Source organism: Takifugu flavidus, chromosome 5 (genome assembly GCF_003711565.1).
Source record: "Takifugu flavidus isolate HTHZ2018 chromosome 5, ASM371156v2, whole genome shotgun sequence".
Classification (NCBI taxonomy): domain Eukaryota; kingdom Metazoa; phylum Chordata; class Actinopteri; order Tetraodontiformes; family Tetraodontidae; genus Takifugu; species Takifugu flavidus.
In genome coordinates, this window is record NC_079524.1 from 12,377,569 (window position 1) to 12,393,479 (window position 15,911).

Consider the following 15,911-nt stretch of genomic DNA (forward strand, 5'->3'; position numbering starts at 1 on the left):
GGGCTGCTTAAACCCAGCACAGGGTTCAGCTTGGCGCTCCCTGTCTGCTCTCTTGTTTTTTCAGCACCGGCCTGCTTCATTTTGATTCAGGAGGACCTGCTCTGTCTCCGAGTGTGACCCCAGCTCCCAAGTATTGGACGTTAAAGCTCCACTTTATCCATTTACAGCAGTGCATGTTTTTTTTTAGCACTTAGCATCACAGCTAAATGCTTGTTGTTGCTGTTGATTTGTTTGCTGAAAGTTGCTTTAAACTCCAGCAGGTGTTTACCAATTCCTGGCTCTGGGGTGGGGCCCTAGGCAGCAGACACTGACCCCTGATTCTATTTCTTATTGCCGTCCTCTTAAACCATGGTTTATTTGACCTTTCACCCTGGACCAGTTTGCTGTAGCCCAACGGGTGGGGAACCAGGATCCAGGGGTCATTAGGTCAGCCAAACTCCTCCGAGATGATAATGTGAAAACAACAATCGGGACTTTGCAGAGGCAGCTGGGCTTTAGGTGCAATTTAAAGACATTAGCATGAATTTTAACGTCAGTCACTTTGTTTTATTCCTACGTGTCAACATGATGCATTACTGCACCCGAAGAAACCAAACAAACTCTGCTCGCTGAGTGTCATCCACTCAGCTGCACTCCAAAGGAATATAGATTTATTATATTTCAATTATATTATATTTTTGTGAAATTTGATGTGCAGGTGTGAAGGTTTAGCGCTAAAGCTACTTTCCTCTCAGGAGGATGAAATAAGCTCTCACATCCTGGGATTATTGGGGGGACAGTGGGTATGGCTACCTGCCAGGGACAATCTCAGCAGTGGGCTTGTGGCTTTGCACAGCTCCCAAAGCTTAAATTTGTCAGGGCACGAGGGAGGCAGGTCAGAGAATATGGAGCCCAGGTTTAGTGGGAATCTTTGCCCCCCTGCCCTGACCACTTTCAGAGGTCTGTGTTTACAGCGAGGCCAAGGTCAGTCCAATTCCCCTCACGGTTTGGTGTGGCAGGCAAACAGGATGAGGTTTTGGAATTGAGTGCGGCCTTTCGATCCTCCTGAGAGATGAGCCGCCCCGCTTGGTCCTGTCAGAACCTCATCCTGTTAACCGCTGGGCTGGGACAGAGGGGGGTTGTTGTGAACTCCACCTCATTTAAGTTACCACCAGCACTTTCACAGAATGCTTCTGTCTCCACCTCTCTTCTCTTTCCTACAACTTTAAAAATCTAATGAATGGTGACTTTTTTCCCCCCACTCAAACTCTTTTCTAAGACAAATAATGAGTACCCCGGAGTTCCACTGAATGATTTCCAATCTAGCTTTGCTTTGAAGAGCTTTCTCCCCCTGAGAGAAAGTTATCTGATGAAGTAGAGATTGTGGCCACAGTGGGGAATGTTGCCGACTGCTATTGGAATTGGATCTGGACTTGGATGATAATGGTCAGTGTGTCGATTTTCACAGAAACACACACAGATGTTCTGTTCGTCTGAGTTCAGAGGAGTCCAGAGGAAGGTATCATATGAAGATCAGCCTGATGGAAGCTTATCGCATGCTGCCCTGTGAATTGCTCTTTGGAACGAGCCGGATCGTTTATATGTAGACGCGCCGGCTCTTTCCTGTTATAGGTTGAATGCAGAGTGAGGTGGCATGTTCTTGTCACGGTGGACGTATGTTGGGTTTCTGCAGGACCTACATAGGATGGCAGAAGCTTTGGGGTCTGGGATAAATCTGAATACTCTATAAATGGACCCATTTCTTGCTGCTGTCGGTTTAATTAGCTACAGTCAATGTTCGGATGCGTTGAGTTTAAACATAGTACAGTATCTGAATCAGCGTGAAACAGCTGCTGCCGTCGTCTCCTGCTCAAGTCCTGGAACTCTCAGTGGGCTCCTGTTTCATTAGAGTAAAACAGTTGTTTATTTGATCTCCACTTGGGTGTCTTTTTATTTTTTACTTCATGTGTATTTTTAGATAATTATACTTTTACTGTCACAAATTCGTAATTATAGATGTTTCCCTTTCCCAAGTATGCAAGTACGGACTTGTGTTGCTGATTCTGGCCAAGGTAAAATACATTATGGGATGCCTTGTCAAGTTGCATCAGATGCATACACGGAGCATAGGGAGTGTACTTGGAGTTGGAACAGTACTTGTTTAAGTATGAACAAGTACATTTAATAACTCAGAAGGCAGTGAAGGTGCTTCTCTCTCGCCCTCCTCCCTGATGTGGAACACAAATGTTGTGCGCCAAGGTGACACACAGGCCCTCGTGTACATCCCATAACACAGCTGGCGGCAGCTGTGCAGGGATCCAAAACCCACACCTTTACTTTTTAATACCTTCGCATGTATGACTCAAGTCACATTAGAGGGAACATATCAAGCACTGTTTCCTCAGTTGCCTTCTTTTCCTAAATACATTTTCTGTCTGTCTGTCTGTCTGTCTGTCTGTCTGTCTGTCTGTCTGTCTGTCTGCCTGCCTGCCTGCCTGCTTGCCTGCCTGCCTGCCTGCCTGCCTGCCTCCTTGCCTGTCCATTTTTCATGATGCCCTCTAACCCTCCATCCAGGAGGAAGACAGTTAAAGAGTTCTAGTATTTTACATTACAGAACTAGCTGTCACCAGTTTTCAGCAGTACTTATATTTGATTTCCATCCCTCCACTTGCCCAAGAGGCCTCCTTTTGTGTCAATGTATACAGTTTATCACCCTGCGGATAAGTTTTCTCCAAATGCATCCATGCCCCCCTAAACGCCTCAAAGTCTGCGTTAGCTAGTCGCTCCGTGGCAACCGCCAATGCTCGTGTCACCGGGAGGTTATTAATCTCCCAGCTAAATTAGATTTATTGTCTGTGTGGTGATATAGCTGAACATATGCAGTCCCTGGGATATTGATTCCATTCCTGCTGTAAGCCAGACATAAGAAATGGTCGGCTGTTATGAGTTACCGCTGGTAGGGCATGCTAAAGGGTGCAGCTGAGCAGCTGATTGGAGCTTGTGTTTTTGTGGTGGGAACGACCTGAGGAGGTCTTCCTCAGCTGTCTTTCACAGCTCCAGTATGGAAGATGGGAGTTCAATAAAAACTTAATTTCCTACTTAAAATGTTTTGCATACGCAGGAAAAGTTCAACATCCAACCCAAGTTGCTGTCTGCCTGTTGTCCTGCCTGCAAAGTGGTTTAAAGTAGAAGGAGAGGTTTTATAAGTCAAAATGTTGAGGAACAACAAGCTTCAAGGCTTTCCTTCTGCCTTTTACAGCCTTTCATCACAGATGATAAGTGCAGAGAGTCAAATGTGTTTACATTACAATAATTTCCTCTGGCTTTTAGCAAAAATGTTTGCATTTTGAATGTAAGGATTTAAAGAGTAATGTTTCCTAACTTTTTTTTTCAGAGCAACACGACATGGAGACCGCAATTGTGTCAGGAGTGTAGCTGCTATGACGGCATCGCCATCTGCAAACCTACCCGCTGCCCAAACCCAAACTGTGACTTACAGAAGGTAAAACAATATTAATTATGATATTAATTGTATTAATTATAATATATATATATATAAGGAAAACAGTGTTTTAGACCCCAAATACGTGTTTTGTGATGTATTTTGTGTTGTTACACGATTGTTTCCCTCTTTGACATTAACCAAACATCATAATGTACATTAGTTCGCTATTGTGATAGCATTATATTTATTGGTATGGTTAACGCTAGGTTCTTTAGCTAGCAGACAATTTTAGCCTATTACTGACCCATGGCATTAGTGTACATATTTTCTTCAAGTCTTGTGCAATTGAAGCTCTATTCTCCATGTTTTTTTCAGAACTAGTCTGTGTAAAGATGTAATTAGACAAGAATTAAGAGCATAAATCCAGCCTTTAGTTACAAATGCGCCCTCTCTGAATTCATAGCCGAGAAAGCTGAATCAATAGCAGTAAATCTACCGACGCGATATCAGTGGACATGTTATTTTAATCAATTTTCCACACACGTCAAATCCCAAACCCACAACTCTTGTGTTCGATGTAGGAAGTAAAGAAAAAGACTTACAGTTCATTCCACCTTTTAGAGCTTAAAGGTGCTTTTTCAAATGCCCAAACTGAAGTATCTCCCAACAGATGGTGAATGATATTTTTGATATTTTATTCTCACTTCTTTCACACTAAAGTGCAGCTTGTCCGTCGTGTCCCCGTTTCATCTCCTCTCTTTGTGTGACGCTTTTAAAAAAGTGTCAGTGAATTGACAGGCAGCCTTTTTGTGAAGAAATCACTTTAATTTGCTGCTGTGACAAGTGCTCAGAGGTTCTTAGTTCCAGCTTACCTGTTTTGCCTCATTTAAATTCACAGGGACACATTTCGAAAGCTCTCTGTCTGTCTGTCCGTCTGTCTCCCCTCTCTCTCCATGTCTCTCTGTCTCTCTCTCTCTCACTGGTCGTTCCTCCATCATTGGGATTTGAGAATCCAAATCAAATCCAGTGCTCATCTCGCAGCAAAAGCAACAATCGATGCTGAATGATTTCCACTCTGTTGCCTCGCAATCCCGAGTTAATTAAAAATTTGTCATTATGCTCACGAGCCCTGTGCTCAATCCATCCCATCATCCGAAACGTTACTCCTCCTCTCACCTACAGTTCAAAAAGTGCCTTTGCTTTCGATGGGAAAGCTTTCCTTCGAATCTCTCCGACGTTCTCTTTGTGCTTTTCCAACTTTATCTTTTTTTTCTGATGATAAAGATGATGATGATGATGATGATGGTGATGATGATGATGATGATGATTGGTGCTGAAGAGCATTTGTGGTCTAATTTATGCGGTGCAGATATCGGAGGATCAATTCAGGCCTGCTATAAAGCTTCTAATTATTTTTTTTATCATTGCTCATGTGTTGAGCTTCAACATTGGCTTCAAATTGTGTTGTGGATTAAGGGTTTTTGATAGAATAATACCAGAAATCATTAACATGCTCATGCCTTTTATAATGGAATAATTAGCTTAGTGGACTAACTGGCAGGCAAATCACTGTCTTTTTATTGATTTAAAAAACAAAACAAAACTATGTCTATGTTAATATTAATGAGGCAGCTCATTAATGCGTAACATAATCTTGCTTTGTTTCTACGGTAGCCTGGAAGGTACAAAGAGATCCGAAGATGAACTTTGGTACTTGTTATGTTTGTGAAAAGACACGCATACATTCATTTATTTACATAATCAGTTGTCTACTTATCTTATTATCTTTGTTTATCTAGTTTACGGTTTTATTCGCAGACTCTGATTTTATTATTTGGCTTGAATCTGAACACAAAGATCTGGATATAAAGCGACCGCCTTCGTCCCTTTTCCACAGACATTTTGTCCTTTTCCTCACCTGTCAGCGTAAAATCTCAAGTACTCCCGTGATTAATGAAGCTCCTTCGTCTCGTTTGGTGCTACAATAACCACCAACAGCAAGCGACAACAAAGGGCCTGAGAAGAAAGAAAGAACGGAACCAAGAAAAATGGATTTTACACACAAAGACACGTTTATTTTCAGAAAAACGCGCCGGTAATGGTAATAATGAGTTGGGATCGCCATGGAAACCACTCATGCACATCTGTCCTCCAGTTAGTCTCTCTTGAATGACGCAGGACATTTTCCTCTTCTCACCACTTGCTTCCTGTGTAGTTTATGTATTCAGGAACACATTTTCACCACGGCGGCTCCAGTTCTGACGGCTCCACATCTGCGCTGTAATGTGTATTTTAATGACTCCTCAGATTCTTTCCTGTCTGTTACAGATTCGGTTCTCCTGCTAATGTTCTTGGACTAATTGACACCTTGTGTTTCATCGTTCTTCTTATTTGCCAACCCTGTCACTTTGCTTTCTGTGAAATGATCTTAATCGACATGTTTTTATGCTTGAATCGTCTCCCCCCGCGATGCGCTGCGTGCGTCCGTGCGTGCGTGCTTGCGTGCGTATATTGACCCGTGTGTTCTGTCTGAAGGGCGAGCGTTTGAGGATTCCTCCTAACGAGTGCTGTCCAGAGTGCATTTCCGTGTCTCAGGACTCCTGCCGGTATGATGGAGCCATTTTTGGAGTAAGTGAAAACATCAGGGGTGCTTTTTGCTCTTTAACTAAAATGCCCAAAATTAACATTTCAGCAAAAATGTGCCTTGATTTAAATGGTTTATCCTGAAGGTTCCTGCCTGATGCCTCGTTACGGACATTCCAGACATCACTGTCCACAAAGGCTACAATTACAGACGACAAAGATGTCAGACATCCTACAAACTGAGTTTTATGATAGTAATGAGACAAAAACCTTTTTTTTCTTGAAAAGATTTCCCTGCAGGCTGAATTTATATACAGTATATGATAATTTACCATGAAACCTCTGACTGAAGGGGCATTTCATGTAGGCGTACGGCGGCATTGGTTTAGGTCTACAGCTCGATGCCTCAGTGAGTGAACCAGCTGCACACCTCCATCACCGTCGCTGCGGGTGACGCTGATGTCTCATCCATACTCAGAAAGTGAACTCATGTGTACAGAAGCTGGTGGACGTATGGACACCATCTGTCCAATTAAGCCGCCACAGTGGAGACTTCTTGTTTGTGTTCACCTGCACTCTTGACGTGAAGCATTTCATAACAGAAGGACAAAAAGAGGCTTTTTTTTCTTTTCCTGCTTTTATAAATCTCTGAATTGCTCTTTTGTCATTGAGGCTTAGCAAATTTCTCCTCCTCTTCCTCATCCTTTCTTCATCTCCCCGTCCCTGCAGCACGACAGCCAGTGGAGCCCCTCGCCCTGCACGCTGTGCATCTGCTCCAGAGGCAGCGTGGCCTGTGGCCCCCGGCCCTGCCCCCCTCTCAGCTGCCCTGCGGGACAGAGCCTGTTTGCCCCGGCTGGAGAGTGCTGCCCCAAGTGTGGCCGCGGTGGAGGTGAGGGGAGGTTTTTCATTAGCGCTTCTGCTGACATGTTTTCCACAGTAAAATATCATACCCCATCCTCCATAAAGCAGCCTCACTCGCAAGACAAATGAATTCAGTTTCTCCTGACAAACGCCGCGATGCCTGTTCCTCCATGGGAGAAATGTAATTTGCTTCCCCGAACCTCTGGAGCAATATCGCCGGTTTAGCTTTCATCAATATTTGCTGAGTTTGGGGTCGCTCAGGTGCTGAGATCTGACTCAGATCTGCATTTGTAGCGCCTCCTCGTCTATCAGCCGGGATGTTGTTACTGATCTGGGTGCAGGGAGCCGTGCACAATGGTTAATCTCCACTCTAATGATGTCTTCCAGCATCTAATGCACGTCCCCACAGTTAGATGCTAATTAGCGACTATTTTTTTCCCCTACCTCCCTGGAAATCAGAGAGTGCCAAGCTGCCCGATCTGTCAGTGGAAACATGTTTTCCCTGTTTGTTAATTCTGCCTGTGTTTCAGAATCGTGCGCGTGGCAAGGCGGCGTGTACCGTGACGGTGAGGAATGGAGGCCCGGTCACTGCTCCAGATGCGTGTGTTCTGACGGGGAGGTCCAGTGTTCGGTGGCAGCCTGTCAGCCAGTGGTCTGTGAACCTGTAAGTCCTGCAAGCAACACACGCCGTTAATCACATCCACCTAGGCAGTTTCCTCACGACCAGAAGGTTCTGGGTTCAATCTCAGCCCGGTTGCTGGGAAACATGTTCAGCAGACATTAATATGTCAGCAGTTGTATAATCCATGTTCATAAACCTCCAGTTTGTAGCTTCCAAGTTCGGTAATATTTCACGAATTCCTCCGGATTCCTTCTGTATCGATTCTGGATTGACAAACACTTGCCACCGCAGAGGCAGCACACTCTGGAGACCGACCACACTCCTCCCAAATAAAGAATATTCAATATTCAGAGCCCCGGGCAGCTTCAGACCAGCCGAAGGGCGTAGTTGTTGGCATTTCTACAGACTTCCTGCTTTAGCGACGAAACTGGTCTTGATCTCACACAGGCACGGTTGTTTGTTTTTGTCCTTACAGCACGAGAACCTGGTGATCCAGCCGGGACAGTGCTGTCCTCGCTGCACGTCCAACCCCTGCTTGTCTGCTGGGACGGAGCACCAGGTAACTGACCCACAAGTCCCCATCATGATGCTAATGCACGTCCCTTTCAAGAACTCTGTGACTCCTTCTAAATGTGGTTTTTGGTTAGTGTGTGCATGTGTATTAGGAAAACCCTTTTGTTTTCTCCCCACCCAGCACACAAACACACACACACACACACACACACACACCACACACACACACCCACACACACGCTCTAAGTCAGAGGCAGGCTTCCTCTTTGATCACAGTGTCCCGTCATCTATAATGTGTTTACTTCTAAGAGAGTGAATCAGCTCCAGAAGAGTCAGACTTATTCATGTCTGCATCTCATGACTTCACACGCTTGTTTTATTGTCTTCAGGGTGTCACCGTGTGTCAGAGATGTCTGACTTTGTTATTTAGTGAGAGAATGGATGATGTTGCCCCGCTTCTGCTCTCATCGTTGCACTAAGAGCTAAGACGAAAGTGCACGTCTGTGAGAGCCGCCTGGAGATCCTCGTCTAGATTTGAGTACAGAAACTGAAGTCACTGGTTCTCCTAAAGTTGGACTTGTTCTTGTTTTGCTGTTGCAAAGCTGCACAAAGGCGTTTTTGTGAGCCAGCTAGTTCATTTCTAGGGAAGAAGGAACAAATATGAGGCCTTTTTAACTGTTTTAAGTCATTTTGTCGACTGCAAAATGTGATATGTTGGGTAATTTAGTCTCCAAATAATTGATATGATTTACAATTCAACAACTACAGCTAGTTTTGTTAATTTATATTCATTTATCATTCCAGTTCAGTGAACGTTAGAATTCTGACCACACGTGACCACACATGTACTTCTGTGTCCCACTATAACCAGTGTATTTACCCTCTCTGGCCCACTGAACCCAGTCTACATTTATATACAGAATGCTCTCTTTACTATCATAACCAGTCCATATGGTCGATAATACCCAGTCCTTTATTTCCTCTGTCCCACTATAACTGCTCCATTCATGAGTTTGTCCCAGCATAACCAGTCCATTTAGTCCAACCTGAAGTGTGCATGTGTTTATCCTGGCAGGACGGTGAGCAGTGGCGGAAGAACGCTTGTACCACGTGTGTGTGTGACCGTGGTCAGTCAAAGTGTCACACACTGACCTGTCAGCCAATCACCTGTGACAAGGTGGGTAGCGTCTCTCTCTCTCTCTCCCTCTCTCTCACAAACACACACACACACACACACACACACACACACACACACACACTCAGACCATGTGTGGCCTTTTTAAACCAGAACACAGGAGGAGACGGCTGCTGGTGGGACCAGCTTATCGGACTTCCTGCCGTCACTGTAAAGGCAGCAAAAGCATTTTTGAAGCTCTGTCACTCAACCTTCCTTCATTTCTTCTCTCCACACCTCATCTACAAATATATTGAGCTCTAACCGCAGCGTTTTTATTAAAATCCAGCTAACGACTGTGCTGCGATTAAAAACAGAAATTAAAATTCAGATTTGTAAACACAAACAAAGCTGACCTCAGTTTAACCTTGAGCGTGTGTTTCCTTGCAGGGTCAGACTAAAGTCAAGCGTGCCGGTCAGTGCTGCGAGGAGTGTGTGGCTGCTAAGGGGAGCTGCCTGTACGAGGGTACGGTGCGTTACCATGGTGACATATGGAACAACACAGGCTGTGAATTCTGTGCCTGTAGCCGGGGTCAGGTCCTCTGCCAGAGGGCAGAGTGCGCTCGCCTTGACTGTCCGCAGGTGAGCTTTCATCAGAATGAAATTATTATGAGTCAGAAATAGGAATTTTCAATCATCTGCTCCTCAGAGGACCCATTAAGTAAAAAAGAACTAGCGGGCCGTCGTTACAACCCGTATCCTGCTGAATCTGTCTCCTGCACCAGCTCTCTGCCAGATTTCGAGATCCAGAATTCCAATTTCTGGACCACCGGATGTTAATGGGAGTTGTCAGACTCAGTTTGTTCGCGATATCCAGCAGTCAGATTCAGATTCCTTCAGATTTTCCTGCTTCCTGTGAATTCAGCTCGTGTGGGACAGGTGATAATTTGAGTTTACCAGCTGGCTGCGCCCATCACAGATAAAGCTGTCACTACAGCCCAATTTGATGGGAAGACGAGAGGAATTCTTAATGATCTCCATGGGAACTGGACGGGCAGAACTCTCTTTATTTTGCTGCGTCTGTGTTGTTTTTCTTGAGAGATAAATTCTAGTGTCAGAAATAGCATATTCTGTATGTATTGACATTCTTTTCATTGTATTTATTAACCTAAGCATCTTATATTGTGTGTTTTCACCCAGGCAATAAGATATAATTTTTAATAATTAAGTTACATAAATAAGGATGCTGACCCCCTCTAGTAGATTTAGACCTAATCCGTGCTTCTACGGTAGCTCGGAATGGACACAGGTTACCTAAAACCGCTGCTCTGTATCATTAACTGCTTTGGGCTTCCACTCCTCTAATATTTCCCCACATCAATCAGAGCTGATATCATTTTAATATCCCTGACCAAAGGAGCCCTCGTTAATCACGCACATGTAATGGTAATTACAGCGGTTAGGGGACCATTAAGTGTGAGTAGGATAATTGTCATTCATCCAGGTCTGGACTGGAGGAAGGTCACTCTAAGAAGAAACAGAAAAACAAAAAGTTTTTTTTCTTCTAAAACTCCACCGGTGACTCAGAGAATAGGATTTAAATCGCAATTCTTCTGTCTTTCAGGGATCTGAGCTGGTTTACATCGCGGGGAGGTGCTGCCCGCAGTGTTCCAGCCCCAAATCTTCATGCGTCTTCGAAGGAAAAGCTCACGAGGTGCTTATCAGCCCATCCATGCGCATAAGAGTCTCCTCTACTCTCAGAAGTGGAGAACAGCAGCGCCAGGGCTCATTACAGACAAAAACAGCCGCGCAAACAGCCGGGAAAGATCATCAAAATTGAGATGGATACAAACATTTAAATGCAACGTCTCGGTGCGGAGAGGTAGATTTGCAGTGAGGCGGTGTAAATGTGTTTCTGGACGGAGCCTTCAGTCCACATGCCATCTCTTTCTCATTATTCTGGCTTCGATTTCATTATTCATAGGCTAGGCCTGGAAACCCAGAAAGCAGAGGCTTTAAGTTTTTACATTCTTAGTCAGGGGGGAATACTCTTGAGAAGCAGCAGAACGGTCAGCCCAGGCTGGCGCTTGGAGCAAGAGAACACTGTTATTCTTCTCTGAATAGATTTTTCTGCATCTCCCCGGGGAATTAATCTCGCCGACAGACAGATACGGCATACTTATCACACCTACACATGTCGATACATCTGTTTCTGAGTTTTCACAGCTCGTCTGAAAGGCTTTAGCTGAAAGCTAAGCTGCCAAGTGCTAAGATGAAGCTCTGACGTGTCACCTCCCCCCTTTTTCTTTAGAATAACAAGCGCCACCAGCTGCCTCATAAATGTAAACACCTCTCTGACTTTAACATACGTAATATATTTTCATTTCCTTTTTAGGATTTAGCTCAGTGGACCGACGGCGGTTGCCGGCAGTGTGAATGTCGCCATACCCAGGTGACTTGCTACGCACGTTCCTGCCCCACGTGCCCTCCGGGTACCCTGGCCCTCATGCAGGAGGGAGGATGCTGCCCTCAGTGTCAACAAGGTGAGAGGCTGCGCTTGATCAGTGGGTGTGTGGATCAAAAAAACACACATCTAAAGTAAATAATCTCCACTGGTGGTGGGAACCTTGATGTGTTTTTGCCTCTCGTAAAAAGAAAAGGGAAGATGTGGAGGTGTAGCTGGCGCCGGGTGCGTTTCTGCCAGTGAATGAATGCATCTGTAGTGTACGTAGAGCGCTGAGAGGCTCGTAAGAGTGAAAAATAGTGCTGTTTACAGCCCGTTGACAGGTTTAATTTTAAGCCCACCAAGGCAGCTTTCAAAAATGCTCTAAAAAGCTGGTCTAGTAGTTGAATCAGTGAAGAAATAAGAGGGCCAAAAGCTCAAATAGAGAGCATAAAACTGACTTTCTGGTGATTGGAGGACAATTTCCCCAGTCTCATCCATCTCCAGGTCCTCCCTCCTTCATCTTCTCAGGCTTTGAATTTTTTCTAGATTTGGTGGTGGTGGCTCATTGGAAGCAGAAATGTCTCCCGTTTTAAAACAGATCTGAATTTTCCCAACTTTTTGAGTTACGTAGCTCTGCAACCCCCTGGGGCCGTGACCATACATGAAATGACAAATGACTTCCGCTCGGTCGGACATTTTTTAAAGTTTTCTTGCAGAATATTTAACAATTAATGAATGCAGAGTGGAAAAGTGGCTTTTATTGAGCCCTGGTAGCTGTCACAGAGACCTCTGTCCCAGTTGGGGCCAAAAAAACGTTCAAACAGGGATGTTTTCAGCCTCCCTCAACAAGAATCACTGCAGATGAAGACACGGAAACGATGGCCGAGGCATTAACTCATCATCCATCTCCTGTTAACAGCTCTCACCTCCTTCTTTAAATAAAGTCTAACCATCTGTCTCAGCAAGTGAACCCCCCAATGCAGGCTGTCAGCAATTAGTCAGAGTTATTATTACTCTACTGTTTTTTTCTTATGCTGTGAGCAATAAAGGAGGACAGCGTTATTGAGATTTATGAAGAGCTTTAATTCATTTTGCCCATATGAAATCAGTCAATTACATTTTCCTGACTGACAGTTTGAGTTTTCAATTTTATGAAATAGAAAAGATTTATTTTTACCTGTGGGTTGTTGGGTTTTTTTGTGTCCCAAACCGAGCAGAAAAGTACTTTTTAATGGTTGCAACACAGACAAAAGCCTCTGATGGTTCTGATGAAAGCTCTGTTTAATGTTTAGTATTTTGATGGTCAATATTGATTTTTCCGAGTGTAGTATAAAAAGAAGCACTTGTGTTTGTCTTCACATCTTCCCGATGAAGAATACCAAGTAAAACCGTCCTGACTGAGAAGCTTCGGTCAATACTGCCTGAAATATTTTACCTGAGAGCTGAGAAATGGTCCAGATTCTGCAGACGTGCTCACCTCTTTCGCCTTTCTTTCTGGCCATTATTCCGTCTACTTTGTTCTATATTTACCAGCCTCCCTCCTTTTCTCATACCACACATCATACTGTTTATAGAGGCATAAAACACACCGTGGGAGTGGAGAAATAAGAACTAGCATAAAGCAGCTTTGCTTTTACCTATAGTTTTATTAAAGGCCTGGTTTAGCCCCGCCCACTCTTCACCCTACCGTGGCTCCAGTTTGCTAACTGGATCCAAATTGATTCTGAATCTTCTACACATGTTTTACGCCCGGCTTTAATTATACAAATGCTGCGAGTCTTTAACATCTTCAACGAGTAGATCATTTCTAACGTTTCCGTCCTTTTTGAGGATTTTCTTTTCACAAACAAAAAGCTGCGTGGTCGGAGAGTTGGCCGTGGACTTTTTTGGTAAATTTCCCAGATGGAGCTCTGCTGTCACAGCTGGAGTCAGAGCTGGAAATTAGCATAAGTCAACTGCCAGCTGCTGGTAAATGTTTGTGGCAAACGGTGAACTGGTGCATCTTCAGGCGACTGTGGCGCAGAGCCAGTGTCGTTTGGAGGTCAAGCTAATACCCAAATTAGCAGAGGCCGAATATATATACACAGCTTTAAAAACCGCCTGTTATAAGTTTCTCACCGACTTGGTGAACTGTGCAGTTAATCTGTTTTATTTTGGCTCTTAATCACAACAGCAGCTTTTAATTTTGTGCTTCAGGGACTCGCTGTTCTCATGAAAACAGTAAAGTGCGGCGAGTGCAAAGAGAGTGTAAACAACAGCTCCTACAGGAGCGCCTGTTGGCTGAGCCCGTGTGGCAGCTTGGCGTCACCACTGCGGTCTCAGGTGGGAGCTTTGAAATGAAAGCTTCTCATTTATTTCCTCTGTCTGAGATGAGAGGATAGACGCCTAGCAAGAGTGAGATTCTTCAGCGGGACCTGGAGATAAAGACTCGACTGATGTTCCGACGTTCCATCAGCTCATTAGCCGATCAGAAGCCGAATCTTCGTTCTTTCTCATGTCAGGGGAGAAACGAAGAGATTGTGAGTGAAAGTTTAAGAAGCAGAGGTGGACGGAATATGGATGAAGGAAGGAAACAGACATGAAGGCAGATAAAGAGAACCTCCAGAGGCAGAAAGAGCGATTGAGCTATTTGGAACACTGTCTTGTTTATTTGCCAATAAGGATGAAGGCTCGCCTCTATTTTCTCTCAATCCAATCTTCCTTCTACCCATTTGAAGTCTCTCATTTTAAAGGCTTTAGCCTTTTCTTCAACACTGTTAACTGCATTTTTTCACGGTCAATAATCGGATCCATAAGTCTTTACGAGCAGCACTTTAGTGCATTGGAGTCCCAAACATTGTAATATTCTGCTTCAGCGCACGTGTTTTCTTATTCAACTATCCTGTCAGGTTCTGTCATATCACATTTTGTGTTAAACACAGTGGACAGAGGAAAGATTCTGGGTTTAGTTCCTCCCGCCCGCCTGAATTTACTGTCTAAATAGATGGATTTCTCTTATTTACTTTACAACAACTGAATGAAAATGTGTGTTTCCAGTCCGGTGCCATGAGGACTGCCTGTCCTGTCTGGGGAGTCCGGATCGCTGCGAGCGCTGCAGGGACCAAAAAGCCTTTCTTCATTTTGGCCGCTGTCTGTCTGTCTGTCCAGCTGGGTACTTCGCCGACGGCCACGTCTGTGCAGGTAGGAGGGTGCTTTAAAATGAGGGAGTGCTTGTAGGTGTCTGAAGGTCTTTTTGTATCCGACTCATCCTTCAGTGTTGACCTCTCACAGCTTTAATCTTACCGCTTTTATTGCTTGAAATTCCACAATCAAACGGACCTAAACGATGTCGGTCATATTTCCTTCCCACAACTGTACACGCAGCTCCAAACCCCAAACCTCACCACGTTGCCGTGTTGTCAGGCACCGGTAAAAGTCTCAGCTTTGAAGCCCAGATGCTAACATCAGTGGCTGGCATTTCCAGGATGGGGTAATCTGAATCTTAATCTGAATCAGGTTGTTTATACCCTGTAGGTGCCCTCTGTAGGTGTTAATGTGGCTATTTCAATTTGCATTGTCATTCACATCGAAGAACCAGCATCGATCAGTGCCCTCCACCCTTGCAGCGTTATGTGTGATGATCAATGTTTGTTTGTAGGTTGTAAGCATAGAGTTAACATCATGCATTAGCTCAGTGTTTTAGCTTGTGTGCTGAATTTTGCAAACCTGAACTTCTTTTTTGAAATAAAAGAAAAGGTTGCTTCCTTTGCTGCTAAAGGTGATTCTGCACAGCCTGATGTGTGTTTTGTCACTAATAGCACATACTAGCTAAAATCCCAATTTGAATAGGCTGAACCAGCCCTAAAATACACAGCTCTGAATTGATGGTGGCGATAAAGATTAAAAGCGATGCCATTCTTTAATTTTATTTACAGCTGCTACCTTGCAAGCCTGAGATGGTGTTTGATCAGCAGAAAACACGGCTCGTCCTCACAAACTCTTTCCTTGTATAAGGAGCAGCATTAAGTAAAAGATGTGTGATTGCTGGATGTTCTTCAAACATGTTAATCCCAATCATATGGTTGTCTCCAGGGAATGTTAGAACTAAATTAACCTGTGCTTGATTCCAGCCTCAGGAAGTTTATGGAAGGTAGTTGCAGCCTGTGATACTTCCTCTGCAGTCGAGAAAAACATCCCAGTCAGCACAACTGGAGGTTGAAAAAAAACCCCAGTGTGAATACGAATGTGCTCCTGCAACGAACCAGTGAAGTTATGACAAGCTGTCGTGTAACCATAAAAAAAGCCGAGATACGGGGACGGAAATTAATATTTCAAACGACTGACTGTCAGCATCTCTCCCTCCCTTCTC

General features: G+C 44.3%; 1 protein-coding gene across 1 annotated transcript in view; it reads left to right on the forward strand.

The window, feature by feature from the left end:
- fras1 (Fraser extracellular matrix complex subunit 1) overlaps positions 1-15,911 on the forward strand; it is a 107,126-nt gene that overhangs the window by 31,383 nt on the left and 59,832 nt on the right. The window contains exons 3-12 of the mRNA XM_057032136.1: positions 3,374-3,481; positions 5,960-6,052; positions 6,737-6,896; positions 7,399-7,532; positions 7,966-8,049; positions 9,079-9,180; positions 9,568-9,759; positions 10,742-10,831; positions 11,513-11,660; positions 14,600-14,743. Coding sequence (XP_056888116.1) covers positions 3,374-3,481; positions 5,960-6,052; positions 6,737-6,896; positions 7,399-7,532; positions 7,966-8,049; positions 9,079-9,180; positions 9,568-9,759; positions 10,742-10,831; positions 11,513-11,660; positions 14,600-14,743 — 1,255 coding nt within the window. The remainder of the gene's footprint in view (positions 1-3,373; positions 3,482-5,959; positions 6,053-6,736; positions 6,897-7,398; positions 7,533-7,965; positions 8,050-9,078; positions 9,181-9,567; positions 9,760-10,741; positions 10,832-11,512; positions 11,661-14,599; positions 14,744-15,911) is intronic.